The 27537-nt window shown below is 33.2% G+C and overlaps 1 protein-coding gene and 1 non-coding gene across 9 annotated transcripts in view; one reads left to right on the top strand and one right to left on the bottom strand.

Annotated features, from left to right (window-relative positions):
* The window catches only part of Tbc1d15 (TBC1 domain family member 15), a 62731-nt gene that overhangs the window by 21709 nt on the left and 13485 nt on the right, over positions 1-27537 (top strand). For 2 of the 8 annotated variants that reach the window (XM_046430700.2, XM_058574591.1), the window contains exons 5-12: positions 3659-3869; positions 13791-13893; positions 15021-15071; positions 15372-15569; positions 17356-17484; positions 18436-18539; positions 19573-19667; positions 26185-26301. In XM_046430700.2, the coding sequence (XP_046286656.1) occupies positions 3659-3869; positions 13791-13893; positions 15021-15071; positions 15372-15569; positions 17356-17484; positions 18436-18539; positions 19573-19667; positions 26185-26301 (1008 nt within the window). The remainder of the gene's footprint in view (positions 1-3658; positions 3870-13790; positions 13894-15020; positions 15072-15371; positions 15570-17355; positions 17485-18435; positions 18540-19572; positions 19668-26184; positions 26302-27537) is intronic. The other 6 variants (XM_046430701.2, XM_058574592.1, XM_058574593.1 and 3 more) reach the window with 5 other exon arrangements.
* On the bottom strand, positions 10141-10280 carry LOC124083992 (small nucleolar RNA SNORA66). The gene has a single exon (XR_006848974.1). It is a non-coding gene; the product is annotated as a small nucleolar RNA SNORA66 (small nucleolar RNA).

Below are 27537 nucleotides of genomic sequence, written 5' to 3' on the forward strand. Positions count from 1 at the left end.
ACCTGGAGAGGTTAGGTTTAAAAAAAAAAAAAAAAAAAAAAAAAAAAACCAAAATCAAAATACAGACTTGGGAGAGGGAGCATGGGCATCTGTATTTTCCAAAAGGTCTTCAGGTGATTTTAATATGTAGTCAGAGTTGAGAACTTCTGTGTAACTGAGCTTAGCAAAAACCACAGATGTAAATACTGCTTATGTGACTTGGTCACACAAAGTGACTTATAAAGTAAACAGACTTTATTTTGTTAACTGATAAAAGTCAAAGAAACAATTCCTAAGAAATTAAATTTCTTAGAACTTTTTATGAAATATTTTATGTTTTTGAAGTTTTTTTTTTCCCCAGAGGAAAAAGTTTGTATTAATTTTGTCACCTTTTATTTTTACTTTGTACTTTTTTTCTTTTTGGAAAGGCAGAAAGGAAACTTGGGACAAAACTTTAAACAATTTGACTGTTGAGGACTTGTTTAACTTTTTTTCTTTAAATGCATTTAACTTTATATTTCATAAGTTTATTTTACTAAATCCCTTGTTTTTATATACCATATAAAGTTTTGAAAATATTTCTTCCCAGAAAAATACACTGTTAAAAGTTATTACCTACGTCCAAATGTATGTAGGTAATAAAATGTCATGCCTTTCATGTTAATTCTGTTCAAGACGTATGGAGACTTACTGAACTGTTTTGTATTACTTTTTAGTTTTTCCATGTCGGTGTGTTGAAGATTATTTTTACGTGTTTGGTGACAAAAGTTTATTAGAACTACTTACTTATCTTTTCTTTATGGAGAAGGGAGGACATTTCAAATTATCTCTTGGCTTTCTTAGTTTTTCTTTATAATAAATTCTATTTCTGGGTAGCTATCGGCAGCAGAATAACTTGCAGATTACTTTTGCGTTGACTTAATATTAGATTATTAGTGCAAAATGCATCTTTGGGTACCTACTGTACGCTAGCCACTCTTCAAGCACTGGGGATATACCCATGAACAAAATAAAGTTCTTATTCTCTTAAAGTCTACTTTCTAGTGGAGAGACTTGTAGAATTAACTTCTAATATTTCTCTCATCTTTGTCAGAGCTTTATGTGAAGAAATGTGTGAGGTATTTCTTTTTGAATACAATATGTAATGTGTCTCTTCCATTCAGAAGGGAAAATTTATATAAAATCTTTACTCTTGAAAATGCACAAATTTCTATAACTCATATCCTGTTTTAAATTTACCATATAATTTTCTTATATGAATTTAGATTAAATACTCTTGGTACAATTGAATAATTTAAAATATTGTCTATCTAGTTTTTCATAGCTGTTTTTCTAGAAAACATTTTTTAGTCTTCGTAAATAATTTAGTAGTATGCATTCTGAATAGTTCAGGTACATTCATACTTAAATGATTTGTGGATATGTCGGAATTCTAGAAATATTCTCACTTCATCAGCTTATAGTGGTGTTTATGAATTCTATACTAGTGAAACATTATGTAAAGTAGTCAGGTGGGTACATGGCACTTAATCTAATATAAGCATTAGATACGAGTTCACCATTCAAACTAGTGTGGAAGCTAGGCACCTCAGTGTAATATAGGTCAATTACTTGAGCCTTTCTGGATATCTTTCAAATGATACTTGTTAAAATGCCCATGAAATGATAGTCCCTATGTTGCTTGCAGATAGAAGTTTCTGTAAGCTGGATTTCTCTTTATCAGTTTAGGAAATTTTGTTTGGGATGATGGAAGCAATAGTGTTCCTAATTAGATGAGAAGATGACATACATGCAGGTCAATACTGATTGGTCTTTTGATCAAGTCTTAGAGGCAGCTGTTTTCTATGTAGTTTATCCTTATGGAATTGATTATGATTATGTGGGACAATTCATAAAAATCTTGAGTAGCAAGATAATAATGTGATATTTCTTATCAAATAACAGAAAAGTTTAAAATTTTAGAGACATGACATGCTGTTGTTTGAATTAAATTATTAAAATAAACTAATTTAGATTAGAAATTAATTATTGGTATAAGTGTTATTAACAAAAATACTGCTTTCCTTTTATAAATTTTTTATTTTAATAGTTAATCTTTGATTTGTGAACAGTTATGAAAATATTTCTGAACCTAGGATCTTATTTATTATTTTTAAAAAATATTTATTTATTTACTTTAGTTGTAGGTGAACACAATATCTTCATTTTCTTTTTATGTGGTGCTGAGGATCGAACCCAGTGCCTCATACATGCTGGGCAAGTGCTCTACCTCTGAGCCACAAGCACAGCCCATAGGATTTTAAATTCTGTAAACATACTCAGAAATGCTAGATTTTACATAACTATAGTTTGGTTTGAACTGAGGTCTTAATTTAACAGAAAGTTGATTTAGCAAGATGATCAAGTGTATTTCCTTCTTTTTTTTCCTAAATATTTATTTTCTAGTTATAGGTGGACACAATATCTTTATTTTTTTATTTTTATGCTAGACGAGTGCTCTACCTCTGCGCCACAACCCCAGCCCTGAATTTATTTCTTATTGAAGCTTTCTCATCTTTTCATCCTTAATCCCCACTGTTTTTTTTTTTTGGGGGGGGGGGTGGGTGTAGGGGGGGAAACAAAGCGTCTGTATAGTCACTCCAGTGTTGTTGATGTTGTTAAATCAGTATAATCTCTTAAAAATTATTACAAAAGGAAGTAAATAAATAAAAATGTTTTAAAGGTGAAATGATTTTCTTAAGAGAATTATGCTACTCTTTTTTGTATGGAGTGGGAAAGATTAACACTTATTATTGTTATATATATTATTGTTATATACTTGGCCTGTACCACTTAGTTGACAAATATTATCTCTTAATTATTGGGATAGTATTGGAAGGTAACTATAATTATCTCCATTTCATAGCTAAAGAAACTGTGGCTTGGGGCTAGGGATGTGGCTCAAGCGGTAGTGCGCCCGCCTGGCATGTGCAGGGCACTGGGTACGATCCTCAGCACCACATAAAAATAAAAAATAAAGATGTTGTGTCTACCGAAAACTAAAAAATAAATATTTAAAAAAAAATTCTAGTAGAGGATAGGAAAGGCAGCAGAATACAACAGACACTAGTATGGCAATATGTAAATCAGTGGGTGTGTAACCGATGTGATTCTGCAATCTGTATACGGGGTAAAAATGGGAGTTCATAACCCACTTGAATCAAAGTGTGAAATATGATATGTCAAGAACTATGTAATGTTTTGAACAACCAACAATAAAAATTAAAAAATAAATAAATAAAATAAAAAAATTCTCTTTCTCCCTTAAAAAAAAAAAAAAAGAAACTGTGGCTCAAAGAGATTCAGTTATTTGCCGCAGATTATTCAGTTAGTAAGATGATAGACCTGCAATTTGAATTGAGCCAGCCTGCTTCAAAGTCATGGTCATTTTGGGGCAAAGCTTATATTTTACATAGGGATAACATTTTTTGGATTTATTTGTGTCAGGGTAGTTATTTTAAAAATAATTCTTTTTAGGAAAACATTATGTTGCCATTTCCAATACAAATGGAAACCATAGAAACATGAATGAATATGATTCCCTGAGTTTAACAGATTTCTCTTAGGCAGTCATGAAGAGCACTCTCAGTACATTTAAAAAGGTGAACAAAATATTTTGCCCTACTTTCTTGTTTTTAAGATGCTCCGAGTCATAGAAATGGGAAAAGCAAATGGTCATTCCTGTTCAGTTTGACAGACCTGAAATCAATCAAGCAAAACAAAGAAGGTATGGGTTGGTCGTATTTGGTATTCCGACTAAAGGATGACGTCGTACTCCCTGCTCTGCACTTTCATCAAGGAGATAGCAAACTACTGATTGAATCTCTTGAAAAATATGTGGTATTGTGTGAGTAAGTATCAAATTATTTTCTACTTATTGAAACTGGATTGTTGTATTAACCCCAAAGTAAGCTAGTTTCACATGTCATTGGGCCTCAGTGCCCTATGTGTATATGAGGGCTTGAACAACTTTATTTTGGGATATTGACTTTGGATCAATGATCAAATAAAAGTTTTTGCCATTTTAGTGATTTCAGTCTGACATATTTTCACATTATTAGTGTTTTAAAGAAAAGACTAATTCAATATTATTATGTTGGAGGGCTGGGGTAGTGGCTCAGTAGTAGAGTGCTCGCCTAGCACATGTGAGGCACTGGGTTCGATTCTTAGCACCACATAAAAATAAATAAATAAAATAAAGTCATTGTGTCCATCTACAACTAAAGAAAGATACTTAAAATATTATTGTTTGAATGAATTATGTGTTAGTAATTTATGAATTATGTATTTACTAATTTACCTTTCTATTTTCTGTTAAAATGCAACTTTATTTGTAATGTTGGAACTTTTAAGTCAGGCAAGCCTGTGTCTTTTGAAAAATTATTTGTAAATTAGAAAACAAAGCCTTCTCATTTTTCAAAAATCTTGTCTTATTTATATACCTGGACATATGCTTTCTTGGTCTCATTCTCAACAATTTTTTCTTGGGGATGGGGTGGGGCGTGTCTGTTTCTTCTCAAGCACTATGCTATTTACTTGACACTGAGAATGAACAAAACAGGTGTGTTACTCAGTCTCTGAGAATGTATGTTCTTGTGAAGGATGCCAACAAGTAAATGGCAATTAAAACTCGAGAACTAAGAGGGAAGAACTGCAGGGTACTTTTGGGAGCTCCCAGGATTAAAGAAGGGATACATAATTTATATTGGGAAGTGAGGATCAAAGAAGATTTTCTGGAAGCAGTAGCATCTAAGTTGAGATCTGAAAAAATAGTGAATCATTAGTGTGAAAGTTTAGAGGGAGGAATGCTTTAGTAGAGGGAGAGCAAAAGCATGATGTAATCACAGAACAAAGTAGTTCGGTATTACAGGTCTGCAAAGTAGGGGGAAAAGAAAAGTACTGAAGTTACATATAAGGCCAGAGATATGTGTAAGAATCAGAGCACAAAGGATTTTGTTAAGTCATGATAGCAGGTTCCATTCATCCAGATGAGATTAAGGTGGCTGGAACAAGGAGAGTGGCAGGCAAGGTAGAAGTATTGGAGAAATATTTAGGACTAGACTTTGTGGTTGGTTGGATCACAAATCATATTGAGAAGGGAGAAATTGAGGTTTTTGGCTTGTGAGAACTACAGTAGATGATTGTTAACTCCATTAATAATTCTTCGCTTTATAGTGGAGTTTAATAGCACCTTGACTAGATTTAGATTATGTAAGGATGGGAGTAGCCCAGCAAATTTGATTGTATAGCTCCTGGCCTGAGTTTCTTTCTTTAACCTCTGAATGGCACTAAGCATGCTGTTTGATACCATTAAGATAAGAAAGTCAGGCTTGGTTGGTGGTATGTTGGTTTTAATTTTCAAGAGTGAAGCTGTGAATAGGTTACCATTGAGAAGTTAAAGTAGATTTCAGGAGAGGCAATGTCATGATTGGAGCAGGTGGTCATGGCAGTTGATTGAGCAGCAGCATTAGAGACTGGAGGCATTTAGCACTGTAGTAAACTCAATAAATGTGTTGTGATATAACTTACAAGAGCTCATTTGATCTGAGACTGTTAATTAAAGCATATTATCTAAGGTGAGGAATCTTACTCTTTACTGGTAAGATCATACTTTAGAGAAGCAGGCTTAGTGTTAAGTACTGCTTTTATTTTTTTTAATATTTATTTATTTTTTAGGTGTAGATGGACACAACACAATGCCTTTATTTATATGTGGTGCTGAGGACCGAACCCGGGTCCCCCCCGCACTAGGCTAGCGCTCTACCGCTGAGCCACAATCCCAGCCCTGTACTGCATTTTAAATGTGCTGGACTAACTATTCTGCACTGTGGAGATAACCAGTGTAAGGAAAAGGATCACAATGGTGTTTGGAAGATACTTGAGGGATATGGGAATTTAACTTGAAGAAAAGTCTTTGTGCAACAGTAAATATAATTCTGAACTTTTTATGATGGTCAACAAGGGCCTGCTCTATCTTTGCTTTGTTTTTTATCTTAAATCTCATCTTTAACCATTCTTTGCTGTGTTCTTATCACATGGTTTTTTTGTAGTTCCTAAAATCCCTTAAATTCTTTTGTATCTTAAAGTCCTTTACACATGCTCTTTCTTTTGCCTGGAAAAGATCTTTTGGTCAATTCACAATAGCTAAGCTATGAAACCAACCTAGGTGCTCTTCAACAGAAGAATGGACAAAGAAAATGTGGTATATATACACAAGAGAATATTACTCAGCCATAAAAAAAAAATTTCTGGCGTGAGTTTCTTTCTTCATCAAAATTCCTTTTTGATCTCAGGTCTCAGTATTTCCTCAGAGGGACTTTTTTAGATCACTCTTTCACCATCTAATAAATTTCTCCTTCTATCTTATTTTTTTGTTTGCTTCCTTCATGTCAATTAAGATCATAAAATAATTTTGTCTATTTACTTCTTTTGCATTCTGTTATGGAATGTAAGTTTCAGAAGGACAGGTATTGCATCTTGATTTTATCCCCCCCCTTCCTAGCCACAGTGCTGGTTACTTATAGATAAATGCACAGTAAAAGTTGAATGAATAGATGTCATGGTAATTATCAATTGGATATATGATTTTAAAAGGATTATTGTGAGGAATAAATTGTAGGTTTGGATGACTCTATAAGGGAATTAGGAGGCAGGCATATTAAATTCAGGAGGTAGAATTTTCTGTCCTTGATAGATTTAAGGACAGTGTCAATCACATAGACAGTTATAGGGGTATGTATACCTTGAATATGTGTTGGTAGCGTTTTAATGAGGTAGTGAGCTTAGTTTCTGTTTCTGAGTTTGTATAAATGAGAAGTAAATAGAAGAAGCAGAAGTGGTGATAAAAATACTATTATTAGTGAGTCTTAAGTATGTAGCCTCATAATTCACCTCAAATTAATTAAAGAAAAAATTTTTTTTGGTACCAGGGATTGAACCCAGGATTTTGAACCATATCCTCAGCCCTCCCCTCCCCCAATTCCATTTCTTTTCTTTTTTTTAAAAAAATAAAAAACTTCTTCATTTGTTTATTTTAGATATGCATGATAGTAGAGTATATTTTGACATGCGTACATGGAGTATAACTTATTCTAATTAGGATTTTATTCTTGTGGTTGAACATGATATAGTTACAGTGGTCATATATTCAGATATGAACATAGGAAAGTTATGTCCGATTCATTCTGCTGTCTTTCCTGTTCTCATCCCCACCTTTCCTTTCATCTCCCTTTGTCTAATCCAGTAAACTTCACCACCCCCACATTGTGTGTTAGCATCTGCATATCAGAGAGAACACTTGACCTTTGTTTTTTGAGGATTGGCTTATTTAATTTATCATGACAGTTTCCAGTTCCATCCATTTACTAGCAAAAGTCCTAAAGTTATTTTTTTTTTCTTTATGGCTGAGTAATATTCTCTTGTGTATATATGCACCACATTTTCTGTGTCCATTCTTCTGTTGAAGGGCACCTAGGTTGGTTCCATAGCTTAGCTATTGTGAATGGAGCTGCTATAAACATTGATGTAGGTGCATCCCTGTAGTATGCTGATCTTAAGTCCTTTGGGAATAAACCAAGGAGTGGGATAACAGGTCAAATGGTGGTTAAATTCCAAGTTTTCTCTGTAATTTCCATACTGCTTTCCAGAGTGGTTGCATCAATTTGCAGTCCTATTAACAATGTATGAGTGTACCTTTCCCCCCCGCATTCTTGCTAACATTTATTGTTGCTTGTATTCTTGATAACTGCCATTCTGATTAGACAGAGTGAGATGGAATCTCAGTGTAGTTTTTGATTTCCATTTCTCTAATTGCTAGAGAACATTTTTTCATATATTTGTTGACCAGTTATATTTCTTCTTCTGTGAAGTGCCTGTTCAGTTTCTTTGCCCATTTATTTATTGGGTACCTGGGGGTTTTGGTGTTATTTTTTGAGTTCTTTATATTTCCTGGAGATTAATGCTCTATCTGATGTGCAAGTGGCAAAGATTTTCTCCCATTCTGTTTGCTGTCTGTCCACGTTCTTGATTATTTCCTTTGCTATGAAGAAGCCTTTTAGTTTGATACCATCCCATTTATTGATTCGTGATTTTATTTCTTGCATTTTAGGAGTCTTGTTAAGGAAGTCAGATCCTAAGCTGACATGATGGCAAGTTGGGCAGACTTTTTCTTCTAGTAGACGCAGGGTCTTTGGTCTAATTCCTAGGTCTTGATCCACTTTGAGTTGAGTTTTGTGCAGGTTGAGAGACAGGGGTTCAGTTTCATTCTACTACATATGGATTTCCAGTTTTCCCAGCACCATTTGTTGAAGAGGCTGTCTTTTCTCCAATGTATGTCATTATGGCATCTTTGTCTAGTATGAGGTAACTGTATATATGTGGTTTTGTCTCTGTGTCTTCTGTTCCCTTGCGTGTTTTGGTGTCAGTTCCATGCCGTTTTGTTGTTATAGCTGTGTAGTATAATTTAAGGTCCGGTATTGTGATGCCTCTTTTCACTAAGGATTGCTTTGGCTATTCTGGGCCTCTTGTTTTCCCAAATGAAATTCATGACTGTCTTTCCTGTTTCTATGAAGAACGTCATTGGAATTTTAATAATAATTCTCTTAAGTCTGTATAGTGCTTTTGGTAGTATGGCCATTTTGACAATATTAATTCTGCCTATCCAAGAGCATGGATATCTTTCCATCTTCTAAGGTCTTCTTCAATTTCTTTCTTTAGTGTTGTATAATTTTCATTGTAGAGGTCTTTCACTTCTTTTGTTAGATTAATTCCTAAGTATTTTTTTTTCCTGAGGCTATTTGTGAATAGGATAGGTTTCCTAATTTCTCTTTCATCTGATTCATCATTGGTATATCAATTGATTTATGGGTGTTAATTTTATATCTTGATCCTTAGACCTTTTTATTTTTTATTTTGGGACAGGTTCTAAGTTGCTTAGGGCCTTGCTAAGTTGTTGAGGCTGGCTTTGAAATTGTGATTCTTCTGCCTCACTCTCCAAGTCACTGGCATTACAGGCATGTGCCACCACTCCTGGCATCTCAAATTAATTTTGAACTTACTCAGTTATTGTCACTTCTGACTACCCTAGGCATCCCTAGCAAGGACAGATCATTTGCCATGAGAATGAGAACATGCCAAAAAACATGTTCTCTGTTGACAGAGAGGCCCACCCCACGAGAGAACATGCAGAAAGCAGAAAGGGTTATGACAAGCATGCACCTTGCTCTCTGCTGATCTCAGGAAGGAGAGTTTCTTTAAAAGTGCTTATTTTCATTTGGAAACATGAAGCTATGGAATTGATGTTCTTTCCTACATATTTTTCTTTTTTCGTTCCTTTTTTTTTGAGGGGCTGCTGTTTCTTAGATGTAACAGTGTTACATGCTAGAAAAAATAGCAGTAATCAAAAAGATATGGTTTCTTCCTTCATGGACTTTGTAGTATTGTGGGAAAGACAAACATCAATTAAACAAATGTAAAACTGTAGTAAATACTCTGAATAAGACATACATAGTACAAAAGAATACAGGATAATATGTAGTTTTGTGTATAGTAGTAATTGAAACAGGTGAGAATGAAATCAACTGAGGGAGGATAAAGTAGAATGAGAGGTGAGCATAAGTGATTAAATACAAATTTTAATGATCTAGTAAAAGAGAAAAGATAGAAGAGGTTAATCTCTCTCTCTTTTTCTCTCTGTATATATATACATACATACATACATACATACATATATATATATATATGTGTGTGTGTGTGTATTTTTTTCTCCTCTTTGAGCTCAATTATTACGTTTATGGCCCACCAGGATTTGACTATCCTTGAGGGAGGGGATAGTTGTCTGAAGTGATAATTTCAAAAACTATTCCCTAATGTCAACCATTATTCCTTTGTATATTTTCCTGTGACAATATGGGGGCAGTTTACTTTTTGCCCACAAATGGTCTGAAATGCGTAAGAATAGTACATCTAATATTTTTATCTTCATGGCATCTCTTTCTCCTCTGGGTTGAAAATAAGTGTTGCCTATTCCCTTTCCTATCACAAATTATGCTCATTATATTATGTTTTATAGTTCACCAGAGATTACACGAGTTCAAGTAGAATAAAGGTTCTTCAAATGGTCACCAGTATATTAAAAAAAATGGAGCACCTCAATTAATAGCTTCTGAGGGTAATATGTTCCTGTCATTACAATTAATTTAATTGAGCAACCTGGTTTCCTTAGCTTTTGCCACATCATGCAGAGCTAGTGATGAAGTTTGCAAAGAAAAAAATTTGAAGGCCTTTGTTTTTGTTAGTTATGATCCAAGTAAATAGAATTCTCACATTTTAAAGTTGAAAGAAATGAAAACTTCCAAATATTATCCTCAACTTTTTGTTTTATGAGGTGTATCAGCATGGGAAGTCTCATTTCCTGTCCCTAGAGCAGTTATCCTAAGCAAAATGATATTCCCAGAGTCATCTTTTTGTGGTTAAAGACAGTTGAAGAAACTACAAAGAATAGTAGTTGAGGAAACACTTGGTTTCAGTTTCATTAGGATGCTAGCCAGTCTGTGCATGGGGTCATCCTTCCCATCTTTTTCAGAATTGAAAACCAAGAGAATTAGAGTAGATATCTGTTTGGTGGTGTTTTTTTTTTGTTTTTTTTTTTTTTTTTGCTTTTTTAGTTGTAGACAGATAGCATGCCTTTATTTCGTTTATTTTTATGTGGTGCTAAGAATCATGCCTAGTGCTTCACATGTGCTAGGCAAGTGCTCTGCCACTGAGGTATAGCCCTAGCCCCCTGTGTTTGGTTTTTTAAAATTAAGCTAAATTGAAGACTGTTGCCTATAACTTTGGCTATGTTGTCGTCCTAATACACTCCCTAATAATTAAGTATTCCTCCCTAAACAGTAGGTATTTTCTCACAGTAGCAAGGCTTTGCCATATGGTTGAGTAGAGATTGTGCTAGGGATTCACAGCCTTACAAGAGCCAGGAAGAAAGAGGCTAGGCCAACAGTGCTTAGTTTACTCTTTCATTCTTGTAAACCTAATCAGAGTGCAAAATAACCCAGTTTCTTGAGGCTTAGTATTTCTCAAATGGTTGTCTTATCCCAGGAAAACAAGGCATCATATTCATTGATGTTTATAAGTGTTGTCTATTTATCATCACTTAAACCATAATATTCACTTGGGTTAAAAAAAAAAAAATGAATCACAAGTCCATTTTTACTTGCTTTCTTGAACCAAGTTGGTTGCAATGATATAAATGAGGCCTGCTTATTCCATTAATATTTTGTATATTTGGCCATTTTTACATTAATAGGTAAATATCCAAATAGTAAAATATTCCCCCTCCCATAGCCAAATGGGTTGTATCATCATAAAGTACCATGTACAAGGTTAAGTTCTAGATATAACATTTTGTTATTGTAAATATTGTGTACCTATTTTTTATTCACATTTTTTTTACTGATATCCTTTGCAATGTTATTGTATTTTTTTAGCATTACATATTAGACATTCCTTTTTTTTTTTTTTTTTTTTGTGCTAGGGATTGAACCCAGGGCCTTGTGCATGTGAGACAAGCCTCTACCCACTGAGCTATATTCCCAGCCCCATATTAGGCATTCTTAATAGCAATATAAGTTTGCTACTTCATCTCAGCATACAAACATTGTTCTACTTATAGTTTCTAAATTTATCTTCAGGTCTTTGATTAGATACTCATTCCAAAGCCTGGGATGCACTGCAGAGTTTCCGGGAGATATGCTTCTGTTGTAATATTAGACTACGGTTTTCTTTAAGCTTGTTAGTGGGTTTTAATAGAATTGATGATACTAGCATCATTAAAAGTTTATCTTACTGTTGCAGTGAGTTTGAACATTTTGAATAATGTTGGCATAAAAGATCAGCTTCCCAGAATACACATTTGTAGATTAAAACAGTGTTGTGATAACCTAGTAATTAGAAACATTGTAATAATATTATAAGGGCAGTCTCCCCCTTTTGGAGTGTATAGTTGCCTAGCACTACACTGCTTGTCCCTTGACTGACGTTTTAATGTTTTGTTGATTCCTTCAGGACAATCAGGTCTTAAATTTCTTCTTATTTCTCTTTCTCATATGGTTCCTCCACCTATCATTACAGAATTAGGTATAAAAAACAAAATATTTCCTTTTAAGTAGTTTTTGGGGTTGCTTGTTGGTAAGTCAGTTTTTTTCTTCCCATCTTCAGTTTAGTGACCACTTTAGTTGTTACGGAGCCATAGAGTTATCTGAGCTCAGATAACCGAAGGTTGCATGTTTTTTGGCCATCATCCCCTCCCCCCACCCATGATGGGCAGTGTTTTATTGACTTTCATGACCACTTTCTAATTAGTATTTTAAAGAAATAATTTGATGTAATTTATTGTTAGAAACAAAATATCCACAGTACTAATAGTGCTGCACTAAGAAAAAAAATGTTCTTGTATTAATTTCTTTTGTTTTCTGAGCTACATTTAAAAGTTGGTCTAGGCTGGAATTGTGTGGCTCAGTTGGTAGAGCACTTGTCTAGCATGTGAGAGGCACTGGGTTTGATGCTCAGCACTGCATATAAATAAATGAATAAATAAAGGTCCATTAGTGTTATAACCAAAAACAAAATTGGCCTAGCATTTAAAAAAAAATGCTTCGTGAGAATTTATAAATCTCCATCATACCCACTATCCCCCAAAATTTTAGGAAAATATGTTTGATGAAAATTGAGTGTTTTCAACTACATTTTCCCCATGTCAAAGAATAACCTCAGTTTCTTTTAAAACATCACTGGGCTTATTAGCTGCTATTGTTTCTACAGATTCAGTGTTGTTTCTGACTGTGTAAGAATAAGATCTTGTTTTGGATTTCATATTCTCTGTAGCATTCTTGTTACGTCCTGTTGTGTTAGAATTGAGAAGAGATAACTGTTATTAAAGATCTTATCTTGAACATTTATAATAACCTAGAGGTGTTAACAGCAGTAAAATAGCACATTTAATTTTGATTTTAAACACCAAAGTTATATGTTTATTACAACCTAAGTATAAAAACTTACTATATGTAATAGAAAAAAGATTGGTTAATTAGTCTCATTACTTGAAATTAGATGTCTAGTTGGAAAGCATGTTATTTATTGTGTAATTACTAACAAGTGTGGAGAGAGACTTTCAGAATTTCAATAAGCAAGAAAACTAAAAATATACTGTTACGTAAATAATATATAATAATCTTGTTAAATATGTTCATATGTGTGTATTGATAACTGTGGTTGGCATGATTAATGATCTTTACCAAATAACTATGTATCTATATTTTTAAAACGTTGTAAAGCAGTACTACTTACCAAACTGTGGAATGAAATTGGGAACCATTTCAAAAAAAGACATATTTTTCTGTATTGTTCAGATCATATACAGTTGTTTGGCTTTTTAATTTTTATGATAATAAAGGCAGACATTTTAAAAAAACTTTTCTCCTATAATTCTAAACAAGAATTTGGGTTCATTACAATTTAAACATCTTAGCTTTGCCTAGAATAAAAATGTACTTATTAATTTTTGTATACAATTTGTTAATTTAGTATTTGCTAATTTATTATGTAGTTGAGAACTCATTTAACATAGTTATTAAATATTTGCTAGACTATTTGGGAAACTTCTAGAACTGGATGTTAAGTTTTTCTTTTGCTAGGAAAAGTAACTATGCATTAGTAATTGTGCAGGCAGTGTTGATGTAGTATGCTAGAAGTTTTTATAAATCCCCTTTTCATTACAGATCTCCACAGGATAAAAGAACACTTCTTGTGAATTGTCCGAATAAAAGTCTTTCACAGTCTTTTGAAAATCTTCTTGATGAACCAGCATATGGTTTAATACAAGTATGTTTCTTAAGTTGATCTTGTATTAGTTAATTTGACTCAATATTTTATATATATTCTACCTTTTACCTTCTCAGAGAATATTCAGAAATGAGACTTGTGTGTGTAAATCTTTATGGAACTATACTCTGTAATTTTATAGAAATAGTAGTATGATCCATATTATTTGCAAGTCCTAGAAGCTTCCTTGGTTATTATTTACTCTTTTTTTTTTTTTTTTTTTAATATTTACTTTTTAGTTTTCAGTGGACACAACATCTTTGTTTGTATGTGGTGCTGAGGATCGAACCCGGGCTGCACGCATGCCAGGCGAGCGCGCTACCGCTTGAGCCACATCCCCAGCCCCTATTATTTACTCTTAACACAAAATTTTCCCTTTATCATAATACTAAAATTGGATATCAGTAGATTTTCATTACAGTGTTCATTGGTTAAGAGTCAAAAAGTAAACAAATTTGAATTTATAAGTGATCAATTTAGGGAGAATCTGGTTTGAATTTTTATTTTTCATTTACATAGGTTATTTTGGGGTCATGATAATCTAATTCTCTAAAAGTATTTTAGCATGTTCTTGCATTTGGCTAAAATTGTGCACTTAGCACGGCTGAATTTCACTCAGATTACTATGTGAACTAATGAGATGGTTACTTATTCGTTTATGCACTTATTTATTTAACAGATGTTTGAACACATATTTCAGGCACTGAAATATGTTTCTTTGGTTTTGAAGATATAAAAATTAATGAGATTAATTAATTAATGAGAGGGAGCTTTTTAGGAAGGAGGATAGGAAGCTAAAATTGTTTAAAATAAAAAGTGAGGGGACAGCTTTTCTTATTATGAAATAATCAGTTACTTAATAAATATTTTGCTAAACTTGAATGAACAAGCAGCATATGTTTCAGAAGTAACCCTCGGACTTAACAGCAAAAGGCTTTTTCTACTGTTTTCTCGGACAGCATTGTCCTAGAACCAATTATTCTTACTGGTATGATTTTTTACTATCACTATAATTGGGTTAAAATGTCAGCTACTATTTAAATACCGAGCTTCTAAATATAGCTGTCAAATTTTGTGCTAGGTGGTAGCACACACTTCAAGGAATATTTTTTTTTTTTTTTGTAAAGGCAAGACTGCTAGACAGAAGAAAGCTGTTGTGGGTCATTCACCACTGGAAAGTAAGCACTGCATATATTTCTGATATATGCAGATTAGATGAAGCCTGCAAATCATTTGTTTATCTGTAATTTAATCAGTAGATTCACTTGCTGTTTATTATGCTATTTTGACCAAATGAAAGGTTGGCTTAGAAAATTTAAATTTTTCTTCGAAGAAAAAAATTAAGATAATCTTAGAACACTTTATTTTAGTTCTGATTTTTCCTCTTTAAAAAAGCTTTGCTTTTTGTCCTGTAGTGGGGGATATCATTACTCTTTGTTTGAATGAATAATGCCGATATTTTCCTTCCTGTTACATAGAAAATTAAAAAGGATCCTTACACAGCAACTATGGTAGGATTTTCCAAAGTGACAAACTACATTTTCGATAGTTTAAGAGGCAGTGATCCCTCTACACACCAACGACCACCTTCAGAAATGGCAGATTTTCTTAGTGATGCTATTCCAGGCCTAAAAATAAATCAACAAGAAGAACCAGGATTTGAAGTCATTACAAGAGTGAGTGGAGATTTACATTTAATACAGTCTTATTATTTTAATGGGAGTATGTGCACTGAATGCTGTAGAAATGAAAACTCAATATTAGTGACATCTGCCTCTTTCCCCTAACTTGTTTTTACAGCTTTTTGCTAACATTTCTGACAATTAACACTTGTCTTCCACCATATTCTTGATTGTTTTCCATTTAACACTTTCTCTTCTTTAGTGTTGTTACTCTTTTTTTCTTTTATTACTTTTTTTCCCCTGTTAGGGGATTTTACCACTGAGCTACATCCCCAGCCCTTTTTATTTTGAAATAGGGTCTCCCTAAGTTGCTCAAGGTCTTGCTAAATTGCTGAAGCTGGCTTTGAACTTGCAATCCTCCTCCCCTGCCTCCTGAGTTGCTGGGATTATAAGCCTGCACCACCATGTCTAGCTCTTTGATTACCTTTTTTTTTTTTTTAAATTTAAAAGAAAATCTTTTTTTTTTTTAGTTATATATGACAGTATTTTGATTACCTTTTAATAATTGTGAACAGGTTGTTTTATTAAGTGAATAGGAGTAAGTGATTGGTGAGCTTTGCATATTGCCTCTTGGTTCTGTTCCTTATTTGTGTTTTCTTGGGAGGCATCAGAGACACACTCCGGTTTTTCTTTTCATGTGAGTCTTTTATTTTTTAAGTCAAATGGTTTTTTGGCCCTATTAATAGTACATCTTAATATATGCTTAACAAGAATTTTTAATTTGTTATAATTCTAGACTTATAGAAAGAAAATTATAAATATCCAAGTTATGCTTAATTAAAGGTTTTATCTTGGAATTGGTATTTTTAAATTACCAACATCTGTTAATTGAATTTAAAAAAAAGAGCTAGAAAACGTCAAGTGGAACTAATGGGTTATGAGTCAGTTTTTTTTTTTTTTGGAGGGGGTCATCCAGGGATTGAATTCAGGGGCACTTGACCACTGAGCCACATACCTAGCCCTATTTTGTATTTTATGTAGAGACAGGGTCTTACTGAGTTGCTTAACACCTTGCTTTTTGCTGAGGCTGGTTTTGAACTTGTGATCCTCCTGTCTCAGCCTCCTGAGCTGCTGGGATTACAGGTGTTGCCTGGCTGTGAATCAGTTTTGACAAATACAAACTTTAGTTTGGAAGAAGAGCTAATTTTTAAAAAATTTTTATTAGTTATTGATGGCACTTTATGAATTTATTTGTTTATATGTGCTGCTGAGAATCGAACCCAGTGCCTCACACATGCTAGGCACCCCAACCCCAGAGCTAATTTTTTAAAAAATAGTTTTTAGTTGTTGATGTACCTTTATTTTTTATTTATTTATATGTGATGCTGAGGATCGAACCCAGTGCTTCACAAATGCTAGGGAAGTGCTCTGCCACTGAGCTACAACTCCAGCCCCAAGAAGAGCTAATTTTAAGACATGGTTAATACAAAAATTTCTCCTTTAAAAATTTTTTAAAACAATGTAGCATACTACTTGATTTGAAAGGTCTCACAGAGTTTATATGTTGAATGTTCTGTATTTACATAACTGAATCCCAAAATAGCAAAGAATTTTTTTTCTTAAATGAAAAATGTTTTTAATCTAAGGGATTTCGTATCTCTGAATTTGTAACACAGTTATTTGTATAGTAAGAGGCGGAAAATGTATTTAATGCTAATTTATAATCCATGGACTAAACACTAGAAAATAAGGAAAGAGAACTCAAGTTTGAAAAATAATGTTTCTGTATACCTTGATTTAATCTAACTTGTTAAAGAAGTACTCTTATTACTTATTTTAGATTGACTTGGGAGAACGACCTGTTGTTCAAAGGAGAGAGCCACTATCACTGGAAGAGTGGTCTAAGAACATTGATTCTGAAGGAAGAATTTTAAATGTAGATAATATGAAGCAGATGATATTTAGAGGGGTAATTTAAAAACTCTAATATTGATTATATTATATACTGCAAGTATTGAGGTATTTGTTGTTAGTTTTTTTTTTTTTTAAGGGGAAGAATGAATTATTTCTTTGAATGATACCTTATGATTTTTTTTAAGGGGAAGAATGAATTATTTCTTTGAATGATACCTTATGATTTCTGGATTGAGAGGGACAGAGCAAAGTACTTATTATGTCCCTGGGGGTCAAGTATGGAGATAACTGCCCCTTAAACCTAGGGGCAGATATTCTTCCTTAGTTGAAGTTTTATGGGTTTTGTGAAGGAGGCATGACCTCAGTAGCATTTGCCTTATCCAGTAATTTTGGGCTTAGAAAAACTCATTAGCCCCACTGTTCACTATATAGTCTACTATGTACTCTGCATTGTTGTAAACTTTCTAGCAGCTTCTTACACCTTCAGATTCTTGAAGTGAAAAAGAAAATAGTATTCACTGAATTGAACTATTTTTATGTATAAAACTACCTTTTTTTCCCCCCAGTACTGGAAATTGAACCCAGAGGCATTTTACCATTAAGTATGTCCCCAGCTCTTTTTATTTTTTATTTTGAGACAGGTTCTCTCTGTGTTGATTAGAGCTTTGCTAGTTGCTAAGCCAGCCTTGAGCTTGTGATCTTCCTGCCTCAGCCTCCCAAGTTGCTAGGATTATAGGCATGTGCTATCATGCCTGGCTATCCATTCTGTATGTGAGGCAGAGTCTTGCTAAGTTGCTTAAGGCCTCATCAAGTTGCCCAGGCTGGCCTCAGATATATGATTCTCCTGCCTCAGCCTCTTGAGTTCTGATATGAAAGGCATGTGGCACTGCGCCCAGCTAAAACTACCTCTTAAATACTAGTTTTCTTATTTATTTTCTTGCCAGTTTTGTGAACTTACACTATTGCTGTTTATTTTTTGCTAATTTAATGTACATGCTTTCTTCAGGGTCTTAGCCATTCATTGAGAAAGCAAGCATGGAAATTTCTTCTGGGATATTTTCCTTGGGAAAGTACCAAGGATGAAAGGACTCAATTACAAAAGCAAAAAACGTAAGTACTGGTCTTTGTTTATCAAAGAAATTTCTGTAACTTAACCATACAAATTAGCTTAGAGTTTGTAAATGAGAATTTGAAATAGACTAGAAAAATAGGAAAATAATTTCATTTTTTTTTATTTTAACTTAAAAATTATGAGCACTATAATTATTTCTAACTAGAAACAGTTAGAAGGACCTCATTGTATATCGGTGAGTATGTAAAAGGTGAGTATGATAGAAAAATTCAGGTCCTCTTGTTCCAACCTTGTGTACAAGCTTTTTGCGTACTTTAAAGATATTTATTTAGACCTGCATTTAAAAATGTATCTTGTTCATTTTGACTCAGTTATATAATTTATTCTGAAATTATAAAAAAAAAAAACTCATGAGATAAGTATGTTTACTATTTAGGTTAGTTACCTTTAAATTATTTTCATGATACTCTATAACATACTGATAATTCTTTTAGAAGAATGTTACTGTTTTAAGTTATTTTTTATACTGAAAAGAGTATATTTTGCAGGTATATTTCTTGTTCCCCATTGTCAGTCTATCCTTTGACTTAAAGCTACTTCTATCCTTTGGGGCGTTTTCAAAATCTCTACCAATCCCAGTACTTCTGAAATATTTTTACATTAACAAATTTCTACAATAGACTGGTTGGAAAATGGAACTCTTATATCACATTAAAAAAAATCACATTTAAAATTATTCAGAAACTTTAGTGGTTAAATAATTTTAATGACTAGAATAACTTTATGTATAATTTTAAGAATTGGGATGTTTTTAAAAGTGTACCTAAAGTTATTCTAGCATGTAGCCTAACTTTATCACATAAACTTTGTGACATGTATGAGGTTATTTTTTGGTTGTTTTCATTCATTTACCATAGCGTAAAGCAAAATTTCACTGTCATATTTATGAGTTACCATCCCACTAAACATCATAAATGCTTTGCTGTACTATTTATAGAAAAACCCAATTAAGCAATGTTAAAAGAAAAGTTTTCAAATAGTTTTTTTTTGGTATAAAATTGTTTTCTATAGTGATGAATACTTCAGGATGAAACTACAGTGGAAGTCTGTCAGCGAGGAACAAGAGAAGAGAAACTCGAGGTTAAGAGATTATAGAAGTCTTATCGGTAATTTTTCTTAACTTTGGAAATGTAGGAGAGGGGTTTACATTGAAGTCTTGATAAAATTAAAGAAGCAAAGATGGTTCAGTTTCAAGGTTAAAAAGAATCAAAATTGCAAAGTACATTGGGACTTGTATTATAAAGCTCTTGATTTTTCTCATCCAATAGACATGAATTCAGTCATTATAAGTGCTGAGGTATTCAATTTTCATTTTCAAAATGGGAATAAAAAAAGATTGTTTAGCTTTATTTGCTTGTTGAGTTGATTTCATTTTTAAAAACTTTAGTTTTTCTTTACTATGAAAGTGATTTGTGTTTATTATAAACTAAACTTTTTTGTTTATTATAAACTAAACATTATAAACTAAACATGAGTAAAAGAAGAAAATAAAAATTAGTTTTGTTTCTGTCTCTCAGAGATAATCATGGTCAATAACTTTGATTTATATCCGTCTGGACCTTCTCTAAGAATGTATACATTTTATTTTTTAATTAGGTAAATGACTTAAGTAGTAAATTTTTGTATTTGAAAATAGAATATTTGATAGGGAATAACTATTCTCTTAAGAGGTGATTGATAGAATTTTATCATAAAAGTATTAGCCTGTGTCTAGATACTCATTACTGGGTTTTCTTGCTTTTATGATAAAGACCAGGTTGGTATCAATTATTGAAGGATACATAGTTTCTGTTATGTACCTTACAAGTCTGTTGTCTGCCTCAGTTCATAATATCTACTTTACAAATGAGAAAATGGGAGAATCGAAAGCATAAATGATTTGTCTAAGGTCACATGGTTAAGTTTGAGCCCAATTTTAATGCGTACTGTATTATCATATGGTTTTTCTGTAATTTTAGGGTGACTTTGGATATTAGTGGAACTTAGATTTGAAACTTTTATATTGGCTTTGGAAAACCATAGCATCATTGGTATATAGGGATGTGTTGCCACCACCTCTCTTCCAAGAAAAATTCTCTCAATTATAGTGGAAAGCCCAACATACCAGTGATTTAGTACCTATAACAGAATAAACTGTATCCCTCCTCTATTAGGGCAAAAGGTTGGAGGTCCTGAGAAAGGGAGTTATCTAAAGTTTCCAAATAAAACTCCCTGTTTCCATTTTCAGTAGAAAAAATGGTAATGGATATTTTTTTCCCTTGCTTGGACATAAAATATTTAACCTGGAAGGGATCTTAGAGGTTAACTGATTCACTATTTTGAATCTTTTTTCCCCTACATGACATATTCTCTTCCCTTTATATCAAGTACCTTTGATGTTGACTGTCATCTTCTCAACTTTTTATTGTGTCCTATTCGCATTCTTTCCAGGAGACTGGTAGAAATATCCAGATATTTTAAATCTCTATAGCATAATTTGAATTGAGATGTATTTTAGTAGTTTTCTTATTTTTAGCAGATAATAAAATTGAAGTCCAGAGAAGATTAGTGAATTTTTTAAAGCCATCTATTCATGTAGTTCCACATTCTAGACTTATAGTCAAACCTAATTCTTAATTAAATGTCCTTTTAACTATACTATGCTATTAGTATAAATATAACAGGTTAGTTTTAAAATTCTTTTTCTGTAATACTTTTTCTAAAAAACATTTTTTGAGAGCATTTATTTTTTTTATTGCTGTGACCAGAAGACCTGACGGGAACCATTAGGGGAGGAAATGTTTATTTGGCTCACAGTTGGTAAGTCTGAGTCCCCAGATGACCAACTCCATAGCTCTGGGCCCGTGGTGAGGCAGAACAGGAACATTATGGTGGAAGGATGTGGCAGAAGGATGCAGCTCTGGACATGGCAACAAGGAAGCAGAGGCATGTTCAACTCATTGGGGACAAGACATAAACCCCAAAGCCACATCTTTAGTGACCAATTTCTTCTAGCCACATCCTACATGCCTACATTTGCCACTTGGTTAATATGTTATCAGTAGATTAATCCACCAATTAGGTCAAGGTTCATAATCCAGTCATTTCACCTGAAAAATTTTACATTTTCTAACAAATGAGCTCTTGGAGGATATTGCATATTTAAACCATAACAGTTTGCCAAAAGCTTTTTGGGAGGTTTTAATTAATCTTATTAAGAGCAAAACTGGGGCTGGCATCATAGCGCAGCGATAGAATGCTTGCCTAGTATGTGCGAGACGCTGGGTTCGATCCTCAGCACCACATAAAAAAATAATTAATAAAATGAAGGAATCGTGTCCAACTACAACTAAAGAAAATATATTAAAAGCAAAACTGTACAGTAGCCTGTAGACCATGTGAATTATGATGAGAAACTGGCATGTTCAAATATGATAAACTATTGCAGCATTTTAAGTTAGGGTATCTTATTTATATTTTAAAATCATTTTTTACTGCTCTGAGGAAATGGGTTGTATAAAGGTAAGGGTAGGAATAGGCACTGCAGTTACTAGAAGGCAGGTATCTATGCAAGAGATGGTGGTAGCAGAGATATATAGAAATAGAAGGATTCATGTCCTATTTTGGTGATATAATTGATAAGATTTTTTATTAAATATGGGGTGGAATTTAAGATATGAAGTATGGGGAAATTTAATTAGGTGTTTTCACCTAATAAAAGTATTTCACCCCTTAAGTTAAAACATACATATGAAATGTTAAGAGCTAATCACATAGTCTGAAGTGGTCTGATAGGAGATATAAATTTGGGTATTATTAATATCCATGAAATATATTACCTAGGATTAAGAGAGACAATTAGAGAGCCCAGGGACCCTTGTCTTTATTTCACTGTTTTCTAACTTTGACTGCACATCAGAATCACCAGGGCATTTTTTAAAATCACATTGATTATTTTAAGCATTCCTACATTCATTCATTCAATTAAATTTACTTAGTGCCTGTTATGTACTAGGCTCTCCTCTAGGCATTGGGGATTCATCAGTGAACAAAACAGGCAAAATTCTTGCCCTCAAGGAGCTTCCATTCCTGTGGGGAACAGACAGTAAACAAGATCAGTAAGTAACGTGGTATGTTAGTGGTAAGTGCTGAATAGAAAAATAAGGCAAGGAAGAGGTTAGGTAGCTTGTGTGTGATGTTGCAGTTGCAGCGTGGGCAATTATAGAATGCTTTTATTGAGATACTGATATTGAATATTGAGTAGAAACTTGTAAAAGGGGAGAGGTAAGTGATGCAGATTGGTATATAGGTAAAAGGTATCCTAAGCAGAAAGGATCAACTTGTCTTAGACTTGTTTCCATCCCAGAATGTTTTTACATGTTTGAGGGTATAGAATGGAGACAAGTGTGACTGGGATGAGTTGGGATGGAATATAGAAACTGATGAAATCAGAGAGTAATGGTAGAGGATTAGATATAGATCTATGTAGAGCATTGCTATTGTAAAGACTTCAGCTTTTATTCTGGGTGAGATAAGAAGCCAATTAAGGTGGTTTTTTTTTTTTTTTGTTTGTTTGTTTTTTTGGTGGTGCTGAGGATTGAACCCAGGGCCTTGTGCATGCAAGGCAAGCACTCTACCAACTGAGCTATATTCCCAGCCCCCAATTAAGGGTTTTGAGCAGAATAGTGACAATGATTTAACTGTCTGGAGATTAAGTGTAGAGTGGCAAAGGTGGAAGGAGAAAGATCATTTGAGGCTATTGCTATAGTCCAGGTGAGAGATGATGTTTGCTTGGTCTGGGGGGCTAGCAGTTAAGGGGGAAAGGTTTGACTAGAGGCTTGAAGAAGTGGGTATATGCTATGCAACTATCTGGGTAAAAGGCATTCTGGGCTCCTGACCTCTGCATGTTCGAACAAGGAGACCAGTGTGGCTAGAATGGAGTAAGGTTGGGCTGGGAAGTAGAATGAGTTGGGTGGGAAAACTGAATATTTGTTTCTAAATGTATTTTGAAGGTTTAACTAATATATCAGTGTCAGACAGGAAGACAAAGATTAAAGGATGATTCTAAAGTTTTTAGGGGAACATTTGGAGAAATGGAAGTGCTGTTTTACTAAAATGGGAAAAGCTGTGAGAGAAGAAAGTTTGGAAGAGAATGTTTGGAATTCAGTTTTGGACACTAATTTTGAGATGCTTCTTGTATGTCCACATCTAACTAGGAGGAAGTCAGAAGAGAGAAAAGGGCTAGAGATAAATTTAGGGGTCATTAATATATATATGGTATGAGACTTCATGAAACTATGAATTGGAAAACTAGATAAAATTCCCAAGGGAGTAGTATATTTAGAAAAGAAGAGGTATAAACCGAGGAAAAATTAGGAGCAAAGGAAACTGAGAAAAAGCCAGAGGAAAAGAAAACAAAATCTTGATATCTTAAAAGACAAATAAAATAAAGACTGTATTTCAAGAAAGTATGACTAGGATGTCATATAAGATGAAGATTTGGATTCACCATTACAAAAAATATTGAGGTTATTGGAGATTTTGATTAAAGGAAAATTTTCGTGGGTTGGTGGATGTGACAACCTAGAGGTAATCCAGAAGGAGAGGACTTGGAGACAATAAGTACAGCTCATTGAAGTTTTGCTCTAAACAAGGAGAGAAAATGGACTGTAGTTAAGAGGGAGAAGTATAAGAGAGGTTTTTTGATGATAAAAGAAATAATGGCATATGGTTGAATGTTATGGGAATAGTTCAGTAGAGAAGAAGAACTGACGAAACTGGAGGAGGAGGAGGAAATAAAATTAGTAGAGGAACTACATAAGAATTGCTACAGTCCTTGGGTAGCCAGTGGTAATGGATTTCCTACAGAAAAGAGGGGCTGGTCCTAGCCATAATCATCAAAACTCATTATAGTGATAGGAGAGAACAGAGACTGTATAAACTCATGTGCAGTTTTGTGGTTAGAATCGTGGGTATCTGGGAAGTTCTCCTTGAGTAGCTTACATTTTCCCAGAGGTCGGAGGCAAGATGTGAGAGTAAAATGTGGGAGAAGGTGGAGGCTTGACAAGAGGTGTAAAGTAGTTAAATGAATTGGGAGAATGAATGGACAAGGGAAATAGTGCATGATTGCCAGACAACATTATAGGCTCACTTGAGGTTGGTGATGCCAAGTGGGGTCAACCAGCATGATTGTGTTTTTCTTAAACTTTTTTTTTTTTTTAGGTATACCAAGTTCCATGGAGAATTAGATTTCACTAGGGCTTGACTTAAGTGCTCATTTTGCTTCTACAGATACCTTATAAATTACCATTTTTATATATCATTTTTTGATCCCTTTTACAATTTCTGCCTGGCTTGTCATTACTACGTATCTACATAGGAAGAAAGAAATACTGATAGTTCATGAGGATCTGAACAACTTTTTACTGTGTTTAAAATACACTAAGGCTGATAGTCTGTGTTGGCATTTTGTCATCGTAAATTGTGCTTTAATTAGTAGAAAATTATTTGTGGTGAAATGAGAATGAAATATTTTGACATTTTAAATTGAAATTTTATATTCATAGCATGAATTTTTTGGTATAGCTTTTTTGCTTATTTGTTTGAGAAGTATATATATAATCCTATAGATACCTGCTTGTATTTTAAAAAAACAAATGTATTTTAACAGAAAGATGGAATATTGTTCTAATAATTTAAAAAAAATATATTTGTATAATCTAAACTTATGCTATCTATTATTAGATTCTACTTCATTGTGAAATACCATCCTATTTCTGTGTAAAGAGTTTTGAAAGTTTTTCAAATTATTTAGTTTAATAGGGGGAGGATAATTAAAGCTTTACAACAGACTTGATTTTGGAATAAATCATTTTGAGTTTGTTGTTTCTTCCTGATTTTCTGAGAAATTCAAGTTGGAGAATGCCTTTTTTGTTGTAGTCTCACAAAATGCACTTAGTAGGCATTAGTATTGGAGAATTGAATTGTTGATACTTTTGGATGTGCTCAAGGTGATATTTCCATTTCTGTTTTTAATGATGTGAAATTCATTTCCATCATCAAAGTATGGATTTTAATTTTTTAAAAATTATAAAATTGCTTATAATATTTAAACTGAATGGTATGTATATGAAAATATGGAAGCAGTTTTTCCTAAAGATAAATTTGAAACATAACAAGAAAGTTGATAATGCTTCTTATAATGAAGGAGTAATCATGAATGAAATAAATTTCTGATTACACTTGATTGGCTACTAACTTTTTAAAAATTATTTTTTTCAAGTACTACTACCTATCACATGCATTAATGATGGGCATTTTTATTGCTAACTAATGTGAATTATTAGTGTTGCTTTTAATTCATTGAAAATATTTTTGACTGTGCAAATAAAATGTTTCTATGTTTAGATTAAAACTGAAGAATACTTAAAAATTTGTGAAGAAGTGAACTTTTTTTGAACAATATTCCAAAATGTCACTTTACTCCATATTTGAAATATAATTTGATGAATTTTTCTTTTTTTTATGTAAAACTTGGCAAGAAGTGAAATTAATAGCAAGTAATTCTGTACTTATAAAGATATAAGCTTTATAAGAATCTGTTTTCTGAGAGGTTTTCAAATATGTAATAATTTCCCTCTTTAGAAAAAGATGTTAACAGAACAGATCGAACAAACAAATTTTATGAAGGTCAAGATAATCCAGGGTTGATTTTGCTTCATGACATTCTGATGACCTACTGTATGTACGATTTTGATTTAGGTAAGTTCTTCTCTGAAGTCCTAATTTAAAAAGACTTGTGTATTTTTATTTTAGAACTTAAGTTTATTAACCAGTTAAAAATAGGTAATAGTTCTGTGGACTAGATTCATAAGGATTTCTCCTCAGGGGACTAGAAATTTATAAGGCATAAATAAGTATGGTTCTCAAGCCAGGAGCCCCAAATTTGCTGCGATAAACTTACAAGGGCACTGTGGAATCTTTTAAATTTTTGAGAGAATTATAGTGACATATATAGAACACTGTACTAAGTACTAGCTGAAATAGTTAATTTAACATTATGTAACTATATTCCTTTGATGAAGTTATATATTTGCAGAACTGGGTTTTTTTGGCCTTCAATCAATTACTGGTTGAAAGTAAATGAGAATAGTGGTATTTAGTTGAATTTCAAGGTTTGAGATGCAGTGTAGTACCCAACAGATGCTCAGTTTTTAGGGCTTAAACACAGGCTGATTATTCTTTATCTGAATGCTTTGGACCAGAACAGAAGTGTTTTATTAGAGTTCATAAATATATGAACCTTGTCATTGCTGAGGTTGGCTTTGAACTCAGGATCCTCCTGTGTCAGACTCCCCAGCCAGTGGGCTTACAGGCATGCGCCATCCCACCTGGCTCTAGTTGAGCATTCCTAATTTGAAAATCTGAAGTCTGAAATGCTTCAACATTTCATATAAGCACTCAGAAAGTTCTAGTCGGAGCATTTCAGATTTCATGTTTTGGATTAGGGATGCTTAATCTGTACTTATGTTTGGACATAATTATGTAATAATTGGAGCTGTTATTTCTTTGAGTCTAGAAGTACCTTCTAAAAAATTACTGGGAGAGTAAAAATGCCATGAACTGAGAAAACTTGGGAATCAATGTACATTTTATTTCTGGTATGGTTTGATGTCTTGCATAGGTAGTTCAGATTATTTTGAAGGGCATTTGAAATTTACTTTTCTTGGTAAATGTTCATACCAAATATGAGTTGTTAGCACTGTGCTGGAGGTGAAAATGGAAAATTGTATAGAGAAAGGATGCTAAGGGGTGGAAAACTTAAGGAACTAGTATTTTAAGGGACAAGAGAATTTGAGCAGTTTCTTTAAAAGGACCAACAAATCCCCAAACATCAGCCTTTAAATAAGTAAGATGAGCGAGTTCTTAGTTACCTACCATGTGAATTGTTTCCAGTTAGACAATAATAGAAATAGGTGTTTTCCAGATTACTTTTGT

Source organism: Marmota monax, unplaced genomic scaffold (assembly GCF_021218885.2).
Source record: "Marmota monax isolate L192 unplaced genomic scaffold, Marmota_monax_Labrador192_F-V1.1 WCK01_AAM20220418_F8-fsc00056, whole genome shotgun sequence".
NCBI lineage: Eukaryota > Metazoa > Chordata > Mammalia > Rodentia > Sciuridae > Marmota > Marmota monax.